Raw genomic sequence first — 20,396 nt, 5'->3', positions numbered from 1 at the left:
GGAAGGATTTCTGTTCCTTGCAGACAGCTGGTCATTTGCAAGACACTAGAGGCTTATCTGTGTCATCAGGATCACCTGAGTAGTGCATGTATGCAAGTAGTTGAAAGGACATAGACCAGGGGTAGGCAACCTCGGCTCTTTTATGACTCGTGGACCTCAACTTCAAGAATTCCTGAGCCAGCCAAGCTGGCTCAGGAATTCTGGGAGTTGAAGTCCATGAGTCAGGAAAGAGCAGAGGTTGCCTACCCCTGACATAGACCATTCTTTCGAAGACAACAAAGTTCACATTCTCAACCACTGGTTTGAAAGAGGGTTCAAAGAGGCCATCTATGTCAAAATTGAACAGCCTTCTCTCAATAGAAGGGGAGGGATACAACATCATCTATCTCCAGTCTACAGTACAGTCCTTTCAACAGTTCCAAGAAGGGTCCACAGCCATTTGTACTACTCAAGTGACCCTGAAGACACAGATAAGCCTCCAAGTAGCTTTAACAACTTCTAAAAGAATGCAAATGAACACCCGTCTGCAAGGAACATAAATCCTTCCATTCCCCACCATCCAGTCAGAGCTGAAGAAGCTTCTTGGATTAGAAGTGAAATATCTAACAAGAAAGTTCAGTTGCCTTGTGAAAAAAGCACCTTTGGGTTAGAAACTATTGCCTGTGCAGCAGGACCCAAGCAAAGAATCTTCCATTCTGATGGATTCCACCTCCTCATGCTGGTCATTGGGTCTTTATGGAAAGGGAGGAAAATCAAAAGCTTTGCATCACAGTAGGATTTCATTACTTTAGCATGCCTGACGTTTCTGATACTAATTTTTGGTCCTGACATTTGGCATACCCTCTTAGCTCTTTTTCTGTAACCATTTCAGATGGTGTCCATTGCCTAGCTCTGATTATAAGTTCCTAATGTGGGACTCTTTCCTGATTATTGGAAAGAAACAAGTTCTGACTAGTGACAATCAAAGTGGTATAAAAAGAGGCCTAGTTTAAGAATCAGGTTATTGCCATTTGCAGTGGGAATGATTCACTTACACTCACTAAGATAACACATTTGAGTTATTCATTCATTGAATTAATTGGATAGCATTTATGCATAAAGTTGCAGTAAACTTCTGTAGATAGATTTCATGAATTACCATAGCAAAAGCTTTAACGTAGAATTCTTCTTTCTATGGAATGAGGAAATTTATAATCTAACATTATCAAATGCACCTAACAGTGGTCTTTCACTGTTTTAGGAAGAGAAAGCATTTTCCATTATCTTTTGACATGGAAGGGTTAGCCATGTCATAATCATGAGAGATAGAAATTAGTATCTGAAGCCCTAAAATTTGCATGAAGATAAAATGGTAATCTTTTTTTTAAAAAAACTTTACTGTCAATAACTCCAAAAACAGCTCAAGGAGTGACAGAAAACTGTTTGTAGGGTAGAAATGGGCAAAGGGAAGAAAGAATGCCATACTATAAATAAATAAAGGAAGGAAGGAAGGAAGGAAGGAAGGAAGGAAGGAAGGAAGGAAGGAAGGAAGGAAGGAAGGAAGGAAGAAATAAGGAAAACACAAGGAATGGAATATCCTTGGGAAAGGCAAAGTTGAAATCTTAAAAAAAAGTATTTTGGATCTTTTGTTGCATACTCTACCTATGGTAATTAAATGAGAGTTTTACATGCAGGGCATCTTGAGTTTACCATGCAATTTCATCAAAAACATATCATACCAGGTGACCTCAGCTGCTGATGAGCTGGGAAGAATGCCTTGAATGTTTCATGTTCTGACAGGCTGTTCATTGATAGCTTTTTCTAGCTGAGCCTCTCCAAATTTGGGGGAATACAAAATCATAGCATCTCCAAGATGCAATGACCAAGCATCACAGCTGTTTTCTGTTGCTGCTATTAATTCCCCCTCTCCTCCGTGCTGTTTTTCTCCACTGCAAAAAATCTTTATAGATGTGAAAATATTCATTTAGGATTCATTCTTTCACATTAGGAAACTTTTTTTTCTTCTTTTATTATCTTAGAATGCTTGATTTGCATCCCTATGGCTGAAACTGTCTGAAATCTAGTCAATCACTAGATAATAGCAGAAAGATAAAGAAAACTAGTGAAGTTTGAACTGATAACTCATCTACAACTTTTCTGAGGCTATTGCGCTTCTTTTTCATGCATCTGTAAAGATGCATACTTCCATGTCTTACAAGGCCTCTGGTTTCAAGTGCTCTTGTAGGAGAATGAATGGGGACAAGCGTCATCTCTTGAGTTTGGGACGAGGAAGGCTTTGGGGTAAAAGAATGAATTCTGCACTTGCCAAGATCTAACTCCACATTTTTCTTTCTCCCTTAGTATCTGGAATCCATACGACCTCTGACAACTGATGCAGAATTCTATCGAATGTCAGGTCTTGTCCGTGACTTTGAACGGACTCTTGGACCACATCTGCAGTGGTATCTCACACTGAAATCTTGGTGGGCACCCAACTACGTGAGTGGGCCTTTTAAAGGGGAGGGGCTCCTTGGGAAGAACAGTGTAGTACACTGAGAATATGTACGTGATGCTGTCTTTATAATTTCTCCTTTTCCACCCTCCTTCTATCTCTTGCCAGGTAAGTGATTGGTGGGAAGAGTATGTGTATCTCCGTGGGAGGAGCCCCCTGATGGTAAATAGCAACTATTATGGCATGGTGAGTTATCAAAACTAGGGAAGAATTATCTTCAACAGGATGTTTTTTTTCCAGCTCTTCTGACCTCTCCATGTTTTCATTTCTTCTGCACTCGTTTTTCCAGGATTTCCTTTATGTTACACCTACTCCAATCCAAGCTGCTCGTGCTGGGAATCTTGTTTATGCCATGCTGCAGTACCGACGCAAACTCATCCGAGAGGAAATCAAACCTGTGAGTGAGATCAAAATATAGGAAGGATAGGAAATATGCCTGTTAAGAGAATGAAAGCTCCCTCTGCCTGAACTAGTTAATGTGAGTCAGATTGAGAATAATCTTGATCTTACAACCACTAGAACTTCTACTGCTAAGCAAGATGGCTGTTAAATGAGTCACACCCAATTTTACAACCTTTCTTGCTGTGCTTGTTAAATGGTTGTCAATCGTGCAATTGTTAAGCAATTTCAGGTTTCCCCACTGCCTGTACTATTTTATTTTATTTTATTTTAATTCCATTTATATCCCGCCCTTCTCCGAAGACTCAGGGCGGCTTACAAGCTTAGCAGTAGCCTTCATTCTATGTATGTACTAGTTGGAAGCCAGCTGAGAAGGACACAAATGGCGATCACATGAACCCAGAGTGCCACAACTCTCATAAATGCAGGCCTGTTACCAAGCATCTGAATTTTGCTCACGTCACCATGGGGACACTGCAGTGGTCATACGTTTGTGAGGACCAGTCATAAGCATGAGAACCAAACTATTTTTAGCATGGGCATAACTTTGAATGGTTGCTAAATGAATGGTCATAAGTCAAGGGTTTATGTGTGTTTGCTTTCCACTTGCAGAAAGGAAAAAGGAGTAAAAAAGCATGGCAATTTCTTAATGTATTCCAAGCTTGCCCATTTCACTTTGTAAAGCAGCCTTTCCCAAACTGGGAATCTCCAGATGAATTGAACTACAACGCTCATAATCGATACTTGTTAAGTTTTGGAAATTATAGTCTCAACCACATGCTAGGTTAGAAAAAGCTGCTTTTTCTGAAAGGTATTTCAGTTTTATCTTTTAAAAATATGGGCGTGTTTCTCCTACTGTTTGATAAGTTTTGTCCTTATGATCAGTCTAGCTTGCTGCTATGCTTTCAAAATGGAAGAACTTATAAACTAATGGTAATGACATACTAACCATGTCATTTATGTAGTACATCACTGAAATTTTTTCATTGGCTTAGAGTAGACAAAGGGGAAGTGGAGGTAGAGAAAGAACCAGCACCGTGGTGCAAGCAATAGTCACAACAAATCCCACATTTTCTTCTAGAACTCATATTAAGGAACTTCTGGAGTATGTTGGTGCCCTGGAAAAAGAATAGCCACATTTGCATATTGTAATCACTAAATAATCACTAAGACTATGGTTTAATTTCACATGCTAATCAGGCCAATTATTTGCAAAGGATCTCAGTGAAATTCATGGATAAACATCAATTTGACTCTTAGCCTTCCTGATCCAAGGGGTAAAATGATAATACGTGTTTATGCTACTTATTTTTAATGTTTTTTTTAATGTCAAAACGATTGTATGATATTCCAGTTCTGATGAGGACAGTAGTTCTTTTTCTAGATCTAAACTGCTTTGTTATTGCTCCAGGGCAAGCAATACATGCAGAATAATTCTATATGAATTAGTATTTTCTCCTTCTGTGGGGGCAGGAGCTACTCTGCACTGATATTTCTGCAGTTCATTTGAAGTATAAACAAAACAAAATATGGGAAACCAAAGCGGGAGATCAGATCCTGTATTCACCGCATCGCTACTGATTTGAGTTTGTCTTAAGTGCAACTCAGGGTTCAAATACCTAATTGGTTCTTTGAAAGTCTGCAGCAAAGAAAAGAGCAGAAAAGCTAAAAGGGAATGAAAATGGGCCTACCCTAATATCTGTCGGCCGAGTATTATACCAGTTTAAGTGTACAGGTAGCTTTGCCTTGTTTATTAAATGCAAAACAGCATTGCCAGCTACATTGTAAAGTCCAGGTGATGTCATGCTTCTTTTTCTCAATGATCTTTCTACAAGTTTGATCATTGGGCTTTTTGCTTACTGCATTTATTTATGCCTTGATTTTAAAAGTTCTTTAAATGTTCTAGGCTCACAGAGTATATTAAAGATAACAACAATAAATCTCTTCCCTGTTTGGCTTTCTTCTCCCCCATCTAATCTTGGGGTTCCTTGTCACCTGATATCAGAGCATGCTCCCTAATTCCTTCATCCCCCTCTGTTCGGCCCAGTGGCAGCGCCTCTTCAACAGCACCCGGTTGCCTGGAATGGGGCAGGGTAAGTGAACTAGAAGACCCTGAGAAACAATCTCCTTCTCACATCTGGCTATGGGAGACTTTTGCAAGATGAATCTCCTCTATGGGGTCTTTTGCTGGGTTTTCTGGTCCATATCTTCAATGTTGCATTCTATGATTTCAGGACTTACCCATAATTCTCTAAATCCCTCCGTCTTAACCATCCTTTGACAACTTGGTGCCTTCTGTGAGTGTTGTGTCAACAACTTTCATCATCTCCAGTAGCACAGTCTTATTTGGCCAGGAATGATGGTAGCTATTGCAGTCTACCTCCTATTGGATGATAGAAGTCATTCTAAGGTACCAAGTTGGCAATCAGTTGCTGTCTTTAAAAAAAATCTGGTATCCCTTCTTGCTCTTGTCAACATGGATAACTCCCACATATTCATGAAATCAGAACTGGAGTCACCTTTGGAGCTTGGCCTACCCATTGGGTTCTTTTCTTGGCAGGAATATTAAAGTTGCTAGGAGGAAAAAAAAATCTCCTTGGGTTCTTTTTTACTTCTTTCAAAGCTTCGTGGCAGGCAAATCTTCTTGATTATTCCTTCGGTCTCTCTGTTTCTTCCTTTTTTCTTGCTTCCCTTTGCTTCTCAGATGCTGATCCAGGGTTGCCTGCCAACGTGCTCAGCTCAGTATGAACGCATGTTTAATACAACCCGTGTGCCCAGCCTGCAGGGAGGTAGGATGCTTTTGCACGCCTTGCCCTCCTTTCCCAACAAATACCTGCACACTGTCATGTGAATTGCAGGGGTGAATGGACTTCTTTTCTACATGCCTTGTCCTGCAGCCATGTTTTATTTTAGGAACCTATGCTTGTCTAGATGTAAAGAATGGAACTTATAAAGAGAAGGATGGGTCTAAACCTCTCAAAGGTCTGTTTGATAAGACTTGTAGAGAACCAATCTTGGTTAGCATACCAGGGGAGGATTCTTAATAGCTTCTTTTTGGTGTTCAAAACCCGGGCCCTCAACCAGGTTTTTAGTGCATCCTTAATTAGGAGTGGGCAATCTGTTAGTCACTTGGTAGCCCCCCTAAATTGATAAGAGAAAAGCTGAAGTAGGCAGAACACAATGGTGCAAAGTCAATGGCTCTAGTATTTTCCTTTCTTTTTTCCTTTTGAATTTTGATTATTTATTTGTGGGCTTCTAAGATTTTTAAATTAAGGTTACTTAGTTTAAGCACTGAAATCCAACTGTTGTTAGATTTGTGTATTGTTTTAATCTGACTATTGCATCAATAGTAAACTGCTCAGAATCTTCTGACTAGGGTAGTGAAGATGCCTGAGAAAATTGTATGGCAATGTCCAATATGGGGAAAAAAATGCCAACAATTTCCAGCAACTATGGTTGTAAAGAGGCTCTAAGTATTGCAAAAAAATCCCCCCTAGAACAATATTAAAAGATTGAGGGCATGTACACAGGTCTTGTACACAGAGCTGCGAAGAGAAAAATGGCCATTTTGTTTCAGCTCACGCTGATTGTGTGCAGCCTTCTTTTATTAATCTTTTGACTACTGCAGCTTTCCATTGTTGATGCACTTTAGATGTACAAGAATTTCCACTCATATTTTGCTGGCTGGAAATTTTGGATATCCCAACATTTCACTTTGTGAGAATTTGACATCAGAGAAAGTGCAAGTTTGCTGTAATTGCTTGAATATAAGGTGCTTGACCTGGTACTACTTTATTAAAATCAGAAATATTGGTCTGGGGTAAGAGATAAATTTGAATTATGGTACAGGACACAACCTTTCACTGAGTTATGATTCCCCCTTTTCCTTGGGGAGCTCCTGTGGGAGGAGGCAAGAGAGTAGGCTGCCTATGCATTGACTGAGATCCAGCAGAGTTTTTATTTTGTTTATGTCCTTGCTACCCAGATAAGATCCAACATCTGCAAGACAGTGATCACATTGCAGTATACCATGCGGGACGCTTATTTCGAGTAGCGTTGTATTACAAGGGGAAGCTGCTGGAGCCCTGTGAACTTCAGGCACAGTTTGAAGCTATCCTTTGTGACCCCACACCCCCTCTGCCTGGGGAGGAGAAATTGCCTTCAATGACTGCAGGTGAAAGGTGAGAGGCTGACCTGTCCTTAATCCAGCCTTTCAGTAAGTTGGACCTGTTGCAGCTGACAGATGGGCTGATTTGCACTAAGCTCCTTTTCATTCCATGGGGTTGAAGAAAATAAGTTCAGACCGAAATTCAAGTGTGTCCCAGGAGGTTGGTGTTTATTTATTTATTTATTTTATTAAATTTCTATACCGCCCTTCTCCCAAAGGATTCAGGGTGGTGTACAGGGCAATAAAATGCAACATAAAAAAGTTAAAAAGAAAATTAAATTAATTGGCCCTAACAATAAATAGTTAAAATAATCTCAAACCCTTAGTCCAGACCGGCTTGTTCAAACAACCAAGTGTTCAGGTCACGGCAGAAAGAGCGAAGGTCGGGAGCTGTCCGGAGCTCAACAGGCAGTTGATTCCAAAGGGCTGGCGCGTCCACAGAGAATGCTCTCCCCCTGGGGGCCGCCAGCCGGCAATCCCTGATGTTGATGTGCAGTGGGAGTTGTGTGGTGTAGCCTCCCATTAGTCACCCTGCTTCTCCACTCTGCAGTTAGCTATCCTGTTGTACCATCATGCTATACTGCCTGTCACTGCCTTGCTTCCCTGTCCCTTCGTGCCCTGCTGTGCTCTGCCACTTCTTTATGCTGTCCTTTACTTTTGCTCCCTGCTATGTGGATACATACATCCATATATTTGAGTGTACTTTTAACTTTTTTATTTAAGGAGTACCTTGCTCATCTGGTTTGCACTGTCCTCTGTCCTAGGTAGCCCTGCCCATTTCAGGAGGGCAACTCCCATGCGTCTCAGAAGCCTCTGGCACCCTCCATTCACTGAGAGACAGTGAAGACCCTAGCGCTTAAGACATGCTCATCCTTTTTCATCTTTCCCTCCTTCTGAATAAAATAAAGAACAGTCACTCGGAGTCCTTTAGCCTGTTGTGATCCTCATTCTGATGGCATGCAACTCACAGACTTACGGTGGTTCATGGACATTGGTAGAACAAGAGAGAGGAATGGCAAAGAGATGGTACAAAAGAGCGAGTGAACTATATAGCCTTGCTCCCTTTGGGATCTCTACCATCTCCATACCTACCTTTCCTCCTTCCGGAGGAAAACCAAAGTTGGACTTAGAAAGAATCAGTTGTTCTTTTCCTTAGCCCTGCCATAAGAACTGGTCTTAGGAGTTGAAATAGTCTTGTCTTTGTATCTTTTGGCTGTTGCTGCTTATGAAGCAAAAAGAGATACAAGTCCATGCAGTGGGTCCTTCTTTAATATGGGTCCATGCAGACTTGCAGTGGGTCCTTCTTTAATATGAAACAGGCTGCGTTAGAATTAGGAAAATGATCACCGTTCTCATCAAAGTCAGAAGTTACTTTTTCGGATTGGGATATCCATAATAAGCCACATCTCCTAACTCTGATGGCTTAATGTTCTTTGTAGAGATTCCTGGGCCAGGGCCCGCAACACCTACTTCCAGTCTGGGATTAACAAGGAGTCCCTGAATATCATTGAGAAAGCTGCTTTCTTTCTCACTCTTGACACAAGTGAACAGGGCCTGCGAGGGCCCAATCCAGGTCAGGCGTTGGACGTCTATGCAAAATCCTTGCTACACGGACATTGCTGTGACAGGTAAGTATATCCTCTATGCAACCAACCTGCAAAGATTATGCACCAGAAGTCATATGGGTCACATATTCCTCACATTTGTTGAACAGAGAGGTTGTGCCGAAATATCACTTCCTTCATACTAAAAAAATATAATCGCTTTTTCCATGAGGCCTTGTTTTGTTTTCCAAATAATTTTCTGCTGGCTGTGAATGCCCTTCACAGAGCCCTATTATGCTCCTTGTATGCCAATAAGCATTCCACCAGTATCAGTGGTAGGAAGGGAACTTTTTGAAGTGCAAGAGATTGTCATGGTACGCTCTAATGCCAGGCCCCTGAAACAAATTTTGGAGGCATGCATCTCTACGTGTGTATCTTTGAAAAAGAGAAGAATAGGGAGCAGCCTATGGAAAAGAGGATGCCGCTCTTTTCTCACAGGTGGTTTGACAAATCTTTCAACCTGATTGTTTATCGCAACGGGAAAGCTGGAATCAATGCAGAACACTCCTGGGCAGATGCACCTATTGTTGGACATCTTTGGGAGGTAAAGTTCCAGTTGAGTTCTCCAGCATAGGATTGGCGGGAGGGAGTGGTGAAATGAAGAACACTTGGATTCTCTTGGTGTAGGGAATGAGTGGGGCTAGCTCAGTGCAAAGGATACAGCAAGGGAATCAAAGCAATTGAGCTTTCTCTTGGGTGCCCTTCTTTCACAGTACACCCTTGCCATGGATTCATTCCAGCTAGGATATGATGATGATGGGAACTGCAAAGGCAAGATGGACCCCAGTGTCCCTCCACCCCAAAAACTGGAGTGGGAAATATCGCCAGAGGTAAGCTCAAGTTCTGGTGAAGATAAAAGCTCTCTGTCTCTCTCCCCCCACCTCTCTCTCTCCTCCTCTGTTTGTCTCTCTCACACACACCATGTACACACACACATGCATACACAGAGAGAGAGAGAGAAAATGGTATGTCAGCTGGGTTGTAATAGGATAGTGTTTATTCATGGAAGTGCCCTCAATGAAATAAGGAAATGTCAATATATATAGGCATAGATATGAGTATTATGGGAGGAATTATAGGGCCCTTTTTAATATCTGGGAATGGCCTTTATTTTGGTTGCATCTATTTGCTGTCTCTCTTCAACAATGCTAATTGAAAATTTATTAAATTAGTTAAAAGCCTTTCAGTTAAGTTTGCACAATATGCTAAGCTTGGTTAATTGTGGGTAAACCTAGCTCATGAATCAATGTATGATTCAATTAACGCAAAACATGGGTTAATTCAGTAACCAAGTTAAGTAATTTATTAAAATATTAAACAATGTATTTTCTTTATAATATTAGAGGTAAATCTGCTTTTGCAATTTGATGGTTTACTGCTAGATTTAATGGTCTGGAGTTTGGACACTTTAAGGATTGCAAAAAAAAGAGAAAAAGAAATCTGGGATATACATGTTGCCTATGGATTGCCCATATCATCATCATCATCATCAACAACAACAACATTATTATTATTATTACTATTGATTTGAAGCTGCTTCACTCTACAGTCACTCTACGCAGTTCACAATATATTAAATACAATATATAGGGTATAAGCACATTGCCTGTTGCTGGTTGATTACTTACCTCTTCTGAAGACTCTTCTGAAGACTAAAGATAGTAGACTCTTTAGACAAAATTGAGCTATTGGAAAGGAATTAGAAATAAGGGAAAACTTGAGTTTCCCATGACATCTGCTCTATGCTTTGCTAATAATTTCTGTTTCTTATTCTTGACAGTGCCAAGAGGTGATCTTGCAGTCCTTTATTTTGGCCCATGCTTTGGCCAGTGACGTTGATTTTCACGTCTTTACCTTTAAGGACTTTGGCAAAGGCCACATCAAGAAGTGCCGCACTAGTCCAGATGCCTTCATCCAGCTTGCCCTTCAACTAGCACATTTTCGGGTAAGATGCTTGATTAACCAATTGTGTTGATTAACAGTTTGGTTAAGTGCAACTGGGTTAAGATCATAAATATTATCTTGCTGATTTCAAAACATTATAATTAGGGAATTATTGGAGAAAATAATTGAAGAACCTTTTTTTCTTATAGCAGAATAAGTAGTAATTTTGATTGCATTTATACAGAAGAAATGAATTGGACTTATTCTGTTTCAAGCTTGTTCAGGGTTCTTGTAATCTGAATTTTGTTAACAGCATACCTTCGATTCATGCTTCCAGCAGAACATTTTGACTTCTCTGATCCAAGAGGCTGAATTTTTCCACCTCCATGGCATCAACTTTTCACTATGCTTAATTTCCAAGAACAATACTCAAATAGAGAACTCTTTCTTGTTAGTCTATACGTCCTCCTCTTGCTGTTCTAGGACATGAACAAGTTCTGTCTCACTTATGAAGCATCTATGACTCGTCTTTTCCGGGAAGGCCGAACAGAAACAGTCCGTTCCTGCACCATTGAATCTTGCAACTTTGTGAAGGCCGTGATGGATCCTGCTCAAACTGTGAGTTCTGATGTGCTAGTGAGAATGGTTTTTGGGAAAGTCAATGAGATATATAATAATTTATAACACTACATTACAAATGAGAGGGTCACGTTTGATGCTGCAAGAGGTATCCCTCGATTTATGACCAATTGTTCAGTGATTGTTCAATTACAGCCAAAAGGACAAAGATGGAGGGGAAATGGGAGAGTTGGAGGCAGTTCCTCCCCTTACTGAGGGCCAGGGTTGGGAGAAATGTCTTGGATCCTCTGGTAACAACTGGAGAAATTCACTCAATGACGTCAATGGAGATTGCATAATAATCTAATGGCAAGGGGATTATGAAGAAAAAGAAGAACAATGAGGGAAGAGGAAGAAATATAGCTTTAGGGCTGCTCCATTGAGGACAGACTTGAGACCGTATATCTTTGAGGTCTTCTAAATACAGCACACATCTTTTCTTCACTCCCTTGCTGAGTATCTGTTTATATCACCTCTTCCCATTCCTTGATCTTTCCTACAGGGAAAGGAGGTAGGAGGGAGGGAAGGAGAGAGAGGGAGAGAGATGTGTGAGAGTACAAGCATGCAATTAATGTATTGATGGCATCCTGCCCATTGTTGTCTCAACCTTGGCAATGCTATTCTGCCCCACCCCCACCCCAAAATATACTCCTTGACAAGGGAACACTTTTCCATTGCAAATTCACAGTTCAAAAAGGATTCTGTTTCAAGGCTTATGCCATGAATGAGGTTTTCATATGAATAAAAATGGCTAAGGGCAGGTTGGTGGATCCAGAAAAAGAAACTCCTGGGACATTATTTTACCAAGAGTGTAAACTTTACTGAATAAACCATATTGGCACAGATGAAGTGAAACCAGCTCTGGGTTTCCCATGCAAAAGCTAACATAGTTAATCCACCCCTTTTCCTATGGGCCACCCACAATCCATGACGTCCACCAATCACTTCTGTTTATTTTGTTACGGGAACCAGAGAGCCACGCTAGTCCGCCTGCTCAATGTGTCTTTGAGTTGGATCACTGTCTGACGGGAACTAATGATGCTCAGATGCAATTCCCCGCAACCTTGCATTCCATCCCACCTCCTCCCTTTTCTTTATCGAGCTGTGAGCAAAGCGTAATATAGGTGAAAGCGCAAATCAGTTTGACAGCTAGATTGTCTAATGGTTTTGGCTCTGCACTTTGATATGGGGAACTAGGGTTCAAATATTGGCTGGTACTTACCTTGTCAGTAGGGGTCCTCGGGCAAAAACCACCTAATGTTTCATCTGCCTATCTTGGATATGAGAATGACAAGAACTAAAAGAGTCATGACAGCCTGGATTAACAAGGTTCATGTTGATGTTGGGGAATCAGGGCAATCTGACAATAAGTGGGCTACTGGAATAAATCAGACATGAACAAGACAAGAGAACCTATAATTAATGTAATACTAGACATAATACAGTAGACCTAATGAGAGCAGATATATAAATATATAGGGAAACTATCGATGAAGTAAAATCTCCACACTGAGAAACAGCTAATCACCCAATCCTTCAACATAGTGAAGAGGAAGCTGTTCTCATAACTTCATATGGACCAACACACATTACATCCACACTCAAGAAGGTCCCAAAGAACAATTGTGTAAGTAACACTTGAAGCTGGAATGCCACTGCCATCCCCTCCATTACAGAGTTCATAGAGAATGACAGGGCTAAGATCCAGATGCAGATGGACAGGCAGGTATTGATCAATCAATCAAATGGTCCTGGTCTGCTATCAATTGTGATAGTAGAAAAGGGTTAGAAGACAGAGTGATAGATGTAGCAGTGCCAAGTCATTATTTATTTATTTATTTATTATTTGGATTTATATACCACCCCTCTCCTGAAGGACTCGGGGCGGTGTACAGGGCAATTAAAACACTATATACAACACATAATATACAAAAATTAAAATAAATTAAAGCAAGTAGCCCTAAACAATAAAACACGTTCTAAAATGTAAAATTTAAAATCTAAAATCCCAGTCCCTCAGTCCAGGCCGGCAAGTTCAAATAGCCAAGTCTTCAGGTTGCGGCGGAAAGAGCGAAGGTCGGGAGCCATCCGGAGCTCAACAGGGCAGGCGCGCCCACAGAGAATGCTCTCCCCCTGGGGGTCGCCAGTCGACATTCCCTGACCGACGGCACCCTGAGGAGGCCCTCTCTGTGGGAGCGCACAGGACGATGGGAAGTTAATGACGGCAAAAGGTACTCCCATAAATAATCCGGACCCATGCCATTTATTTATTTATTTATTTTTATTTTTATTCCATTTATATCCCGCCCTTCTCTGAAGACTCAGGGCGGCTTACAAGCTTAGCAGTAGGCTTCATTCTATGTATATGCCTGCTTATTAGGGCTTTCACACACACACACCCAAGCGGCATTATTACAAAGTCAGCTTAATTACCCCCAACAATCTGGGTCCTCATTTTACCTACCTCGGAAGGATGGAAGGCTGAGTCAACCTTGAGCCTGGTGGGATGCGAACCTGCACTAATTGCAGGCAGCTGGTGTTACTTAAGGAGGCATTAGCCCACTGCTCCACCAAGGCTCATTTATAACATTAGAAAGGAGTATGACAAGCTGGAGAGGCAGCAGGACCTGATGGAGGAACTAGGGTGGATCTGGAAAATGAAACCAAAGTTGTCCTAGTAGTGGTAGAAGACCCAAGACTGAGGAAGACACATATCGCCCCTAGGGGTGCGAAGGGAATTTTTATAAATGCACACATACATACACACATGTATACTTTATTGAAAAATTCAATTAAAAACTAATACAAACTAAATGTGGAGAACGAAAAGAATAGAAAAAAAGAAGAGAAATTGCAAGAAAAAAAGAAAAATCATAATAAGGAAAAAGAAAATAAATATATAAAGAAGGACTTCAAATCTTCATTATAAGTATAACACATTTTAATAAGTCTTCACCTCTTATAAGAAAAACATGCATCTCTTCATCCCATATATCATCCCTGATCTATAAGCAAATCCATAAAACATCAATATTTCCATTCTGGTATCAACAAAAACTCCATAAGAATGTCCCAGGGGCACTTTTCAAAAGGCAAATGGGCTTTTTTGGGTTTTTTCCTTGAAAACATTTCGCTTCTTAGATGAGAAGTGAAATGTTTTCAAGGAAAAAAAGAACAAGAAAGTCCATTTTCCTTTTGAAAAGCATCTTTGCGACAATCATGACTTGGATGACATCCTTAAAAAATGTTCTGGCAAATAAAAATGCCTTATTTTAACTTAGATCTGAAAAACTAACTTGATATTCCTTCCTTTTACTTTAACAATCTTAATTTTTGACTCAATTAAGTATTGTCATAGGATTTGATTTCTCTTCAATACTTTTTTATCTCATTGCATAGATTTCTTCAAGGCTTTAACAAGTCTCTTGTGGATGCTATAAAAAATTTTCTAGATCATTTTCTTGATTCAACATTTCTATTTTCCTTTTTATTTTTAAAACTTCAGCCATTTTCTTTTTTCTTTCTTCAGTCCTTTTCCACATTATTTTCCTGAGCTGTCATTTGTAGTTCCATTTTCAATACTTTCTCTGTCTTGTCAGATAAAATTTGACAGCTGACGTTTCCTCATTAACATATTTTAGATATAATCTATCCAAAGAAAGAGACATCATTGCTGGAACTGTTGATATTATGGTTCCTAACTTCTGGTTTAATTCTTCAAAGACTTCCCATAATATTTCCAATGTTATAAAATTTCCTGCTGTCTTGTAAGTCCCAGTCTTAACTGACATCAAGTACAGGCTTATATTTTTTTTTCTGTTGTTTAAAATTTATAGTCCCTTCTAGTTCCAGGTTCTAAAATCATTACTTATCTTTTTATTTGCAATATTCAGAATAGCTAATCTACTTATATTTCTCATAGAACAAGCTTATATCACTTTTTGCTGTTTATTTAAACAGCATACCTTACAATTATTTTTTCTTTTGTTCAGAGCTGTAGATAAACTCACCCAATGAACACTTTGCAATCTTGTCATTCTGAAGGTCTATAATACATTGCGATGATGGATAGGCAATTTCCCTAAGTGAATAGAAGTTTATCATACCCTCCCTGAAAGTCTCATTTATATCTTGAAAATTAAGTACATTTTTTAAAAAACAATAACTATATAATAAAACTTAATACAGCATAGGTTTAAGAAACACTGTCTTAAAAAGTCAAGAGGTAAAAGCCTTTATTTTAGCAATGGGGGGGAGGACAAATAGAACAAGAAAGTAGATCCTTGATAGGGAAGCCATTCCAGAAATGCAGTACCACCACTGAAAATTCCTTGTCCTTAATTGCCATCCACTGGACCACCTGATAAGGTGAAGAAAAATCTAAAAGTTTAGGTAGCAGATATGTGGAGTCTGATCCTCCTAGACAGATTTGCAGGAATATTCAAGGGGGTGTAGAATATGAAGATCTACAGTAAAACCTGTTAAATCATGCCAAATCAATTTCTCTTTCCAGGATAGTTCAAGATTACGCCTCTTCCGAGTAGCAGCTGAGAAACACCAGAATCTTTATCGGGAAGCCATGATAGGTTCTGGCATCGATAGGCATCTTTTCTGCCTCTATGTTGTCTCAAAATACCTTGGCCTGGATTCTCCTTTCCTGCGTGAGGTAAACTCTGCTGGCATAGTTCCCCAAATCAATTATTCTCTGAAAGTGAGGTGAAAAATTGGAAAAATAAGTCATTTTTTTCTCCCAGGTTATATCTTGAATCTTGCAGGTTTTTGTCCAATGAGGCAAAAATAGAAGGATTCAGTTCATCTGAAGCTAAATTGATAAAAAGGATACATAAGATGATATCGCAATAATCAATTCTCTTCAGATTTTATATTCATCTTATATATATGTTGAAATAGATCTATTAGCTGTTTAAACAAAAACAAAAAACACATTTCTATTTCTGGAGATAGAACTTCCTATAAGTATGGTCAAGGTTGTTTCCCCCTTAAAATAGGTATTTGTATTTTTGTCACTAAAGGAAGTGAATTCAGCCAGAAGTATGAAGGTTTTGTTTTAAAGCTCAAGGTTCATTTGACTCATTGTGAATGCCATGTGTCAAAATATTTTATCTGCTGGATTTTTAAAAATGTAAAGCAGCTCTGCTGGATTGTTATTCATCTAGTCATGATTAATTAATCAAATATCGCATTCTAGTTGCTTGTTTGGAGCTTTAAATTTCTATATTAAAATATAACTGCCGTATATTTTTTCAGCAGTGAGAATGAAGGATTTCAGCTGATTTTATTTGTTTTTAGTACTGTGTTTCTGTGTTTTTGAAACATGTAGAGTTAATGATATTTATTGCTAGAAAAGTGTTAATTTCCCTTTAAAAGAGACAACCATCAATTTGAAGATTTCCTAATCTACCTGGATGACTGGTTTGATCTATGTATATTTTCTTAAATCCACTACAATCTGGGAACTATTTTAACTATAAGTATCTAAACATCCTTTTTCAGCTTAGAATGTCCAAATCTGTCAAGTTCTCTTATATTAAGTTAGAACCCATTCTACCTTATTTCAAAATGTTATCTTTTGATTATATATTCACAATAATTCAGTATGGACAAAACTTCATCTTTGGATGAATGTTGATTTTTATAGCGAATTTGGGGCTGAACATGTTTCTAAAACATGTTTTCTCTGTCTTTAATTTCTAATCTCTATAATTTCTTTGAAACTCTATACTGGATAAATGAGCTATGGAGTACAGATTAAAAGTCAATGATAGTAGAGCTCCCTGCTTATTCCCTGGTTTCTTTCCTCTTTTGTCAGGTATTATCTGAACCATGGAGACTCTCTACTAGTCAGACTCCCATTCAGCAGATAGAACTGTTTGACCTTCAGAATAATCCTGACTATATTTCTTGTGGTGGTGGATTTGGACCGGTAAGCAGTACCAAAATTCCTGGATTTTCTTGAGGGAAAATGGAACATGGTTAATTTAAAGTTGGAGGGGATGCCTATTTATGAAACCCAGGAATCCTGGATTCACTAAGAATGCTTGTTTGCTATGGAAAATAGTGGGGCTTTGGAAGCAAAAGTCCTACCTCATGTTGCTTTTTCTTCTGTGCCAATGGAAAGGTTGATGATAATGGATATGGAGTATCTTACATCATTGTCGGTGAAGATCTCATCAATTTCCACGTGTCATGCAAATTCTCCGGCCAAGGGACAGTGAGTCTGGACTAATGGTTTTCCTAGCAGGGGAGATGATGATGTATTGGGGAATAGGATGATGTATTGGGGAATAAGATATTGAGTATGGCATCAATGGTGTATGTAGATAATGGTTATAGTCTCATGCCCCCAGCCCTCTGCCAGTTGAGTGCCAAGGGAAAATGCAGTTTAGTTTTAGACAAAAGATTTAAAAGACTGTAATGTTGTAGATATGCAATTATCTGTCTCAACTATAAATGTTGAGAGATAAATATGCAGTAGCAAATGCCAGATTTATCATGGTCATTATAGGTGCGGAGCTTGCTTGTTGCTACCTAATCAACTACTATTCTCTTGCTGAGTTCATGACTTGTTTCCCCCCCAGAATCAATTATTTCATGAGCTGTTTTCCCATTGTTGCCTGAGTTTTCTAAAAGGGCTGTAATGATGCATGTTAAATGTCATGTGCCCTCAGGCCTCAAGAACAACACAGGATTTCTTCTGAGCAGTTTCCTTTATTGTTCCTCACCTACAGCAAGAAATTTTGCCAAACTAAAGCAACTGCTTGCATCATTAAGAATATACTCTGAGAATTGGAAGGGAGGAGCCCTCTTAACTCTCTTTCTCCCAATCAAACTATCTAAACTTTGCTGTCTCTTGGCCCTCTGGAATGCAATCCAAATTATATTCCCACACAGGTGTTGAAGTATATAGGTGTTCTTTTCTTATGACAGCAAGAAGTTGGAAATAAACTGCTAGGTTCTTTCACTTTTGGATGAACCATGATTTGTTGAATAAACCAAACTGGGGTGAGTTCATATGTAATACAAAAACACAAGCAACTACTTGTTTTGGTAGATATTAGGAACCCATACAATTAGGGTGTATAGTTAGGGATTAGCTGTCTGCTCTCCAGAATTCCCAGTCAGTTTGTCTGGGGAAACCCTTGCCACAAAATATAAAGGTGTTTGTCTTCCTTCTAATGCTCATCCCCTATTTAGATGATACAATTTGAATCTTGCTTGGTTATTTTATCTATGTAATGCTAAGTCTATGCTTTGAAATTTCATGGGTATATCTATTCTATTTCCTTAGCTAAATTTTTTTATCTTTCCTCTTTCCTACAGGATGCACACCGTTTTGGGTTTAATATCCGGAAAGCCATGAATGACATCTTGATCCTTTTCCAAGTGAACAAACTGGCTCAGGCCACAGCTGGCCAGTGACTGAATAAAAGCCAGCAAGATTGTACAGTTAGTTATCAATGACACATGTTGAGTTTTTTTTTCCTGTTCACTAATCAGCAGGGATTTTTGGAAATGGGGGAGGGGGGAGGAGATGCTCAGACAGAATGGAACCTTCAGGCACGGACCGTTGGCCACGCCTCCTCCTCCTCCCACCTCAGCCCATTTCCCTCCAGTGTTCCTCCTCAGATGGCTCTCCCCGCCCATTCTCCCAGGCCAATGAGCCCCTTGCCCTCCGCCCTGTGCCCTTCAGCCTGGCCCATTGTGGGGTGGGGGGGGAGGCGAACGGCAGGGCCTGCGCAGCTCCTTCTGGGGGAAATCAGGTGAACGGCAGGGCTGAGCAGAGAGCCAGGCCAGAGTCCAGGCACAGGGCAACAACAGGCAGGAGAGGTCATTTGCTTGCTCCACCCTGCTGTTTGCCTCCCTCCCCCCCCCCGAAGAGCTGTGCAGGCCCTGCCATTCATTCATCTGCTCTTCCCCCCCCCGAAGAGTGCTGGCCTAGTTCCTCCTCCCCTCCTTCATTTGAGTTGCCAACCAAGCTATCTTTGTGAAGCCCACTTGAGGCTCCCCTCCTTCCTTCCTGGTTCTCCCCCACCCTCACCTATCTGCCCCCCCCCAAGTGGTCCAGTGGTGGCTGTTACTCCCACTGCCACCTCCCCTCCCTCCAGTCCTGGTGACAAAGCTGCCAGGCTCCAAAACCTGACAGTACTTTTTAAAATCATCGCCCATCGCAAGCTGCCCTTGCAGCATCATGGCTTCCTGCCTGTCACCTGATTGGCTGGTGGCTATCTGTCCCGTGCAGCCAAAGGCCTGGGACAGAGGGGGCCTTGGGGAAAGGGCCAGGCTGAAGGGCATGGGGTAGAGGGCAAGCGGCTCATTGGCCCAGGAGAATGGGTGGGGGAGGGCCATCTGAGGAGGAACGCTGGAGGGAAATGGGCTGAGGCGGGAGGTGGGAGGAGAAGGAGGCGTGGCCAATGATCCATGCCTGAAGGTCCTAAATCCTGCCCAGGGGCCAGTCCTGAAGATCCCTGCAAGCACAATGGAGTTCGCCTTTGGATTTGGAAAGCCTAGATTCTATAGAGTATGAAATACCACAGATCTCTAGGCAAATAAGAGTTCTTATTCACCCTGCCCACATTTCTTATTTCCTAAAGATCTGATGGGGAAGATTGCTAACCAAGACTTGTTTGTGGATGAAGAATTTTTGCTGGATTAGAACGGAAAAGTGGAAAGGTTAGCTGATTGAGGTTTCTGTTTCAAGCTCCCACATGGATAGTCTGAAGCTGTGCCTCCTCAGTCAGCTTCTCCCTGTGCTCCAGCCATTTCAGTGGTTAGTTGCCTGCCAATTCCATGCTTCACATATGAAGGACTCAGTCCCTGTGGCTGTGATGGATTATTCTGTCCTTATAAAATGCTTCAGATAGGATGATGGGTAATATTTTTGAGAACTGAGTTCCTCATTCCCACCCTTTAATGCCTAAGGTAATAGAAAATCAAATAAATTCAATGTAGGGGAAAGGAATCTTACTATTTCTTAGCATTATAAATGCTAATAAAGCTCTATAGAGTTCTTACCAAAAATGTTTGCTTTTGGTTAACTGAAAGGTTGGAAAGTGACAAGGAGCATGTCTGAAAACCAAGAGGTTTTCAAGGGAGCCCTCAGCTGCAAGAGTATTTAATACTGCCTCTTTTAAATATCCTTTTATCAGACATTTAGCAAGCAGTTTTGGCTTCCTTTTGTATAATTTCTGCAACCGTCATTTGGAATCTTAAC

General features: G+C 40.4%; 1 protein-coding gene across 1 annotated transcript in view; it reads left to right on the top strand.

The window, feature by feature from the left end:
* Positions 1-18,722, top strand: part of CPT1C (carnitine palmitoyltransferase 1C) — a 35,892-nt gene extending 17,170 nt beyond the window's left edge. The window contains exons 6-19 of the mRNA XM_083378175.1: positions 2,341-2,478; positions 2,600-2,677; positions 2,781-2,888; positions 5,595-5,679; positions 6,876-7,071; positions 8,498-8,686; positions 9,101-9,206; positions 9,376-9,492; positions 10,443-10,607; positions 11,030-11,164; positions 15,678-15,830; positions 16,995-17,108; positions 17,304-17,396; positions 18,506-18,722. Coding sequence (XP_083234301.1) covers positions 2,341-2,478; positions 2,600-2,677; positions 2,781-2,888; positions 5,595-5,679; positions 6,876-7,071; positions 8,498-8,686; positions 9,101-9,206; positions 9,376-9,492; positions 10,443-10,607; positions 11,030-11,164; positions 15,678-15,830; positions 16,995-17,108; positions 17,304-17,396; positions 18,506-18,604 — 1,776 coding nt within the window. The 3' untranslated portion in view covers positions 18,605-18,722. The remainder of the gene's footprint in view (positions 1-2,340; positions 2,479-2,599; positions 2,678-2,780; positions 2,889-5,594; positions 5,680-6,875; positions 7,072-8,497; positions 8,687-9,100; positions 9,207-9,375; positions 9,493-10,442; positions 10,608-11,029; positions 11,165-15,677; positions 15,831-16,994; positions 17,109-17,303; positions 17,397-18,505) is intronic.
* The last annotated feature ends 1,674 nt before the right edge of the window (positions 18,723-20,396 follow it).

The sequence above is a fragment of the Vipera ursinii genome (genome assembly GCF_947247035.1).
Source record: "Vipera ursinii genome assembly, chromosome: Z".
NCBI lineage: Eukaryota > Metazoa > Chordata > Lepidosauria > Squamata > Viperidae > Vipera > Vipera ursinii.
This window is presented reverse-complemented; position numbering and strand designations above follow the sequence as displayed.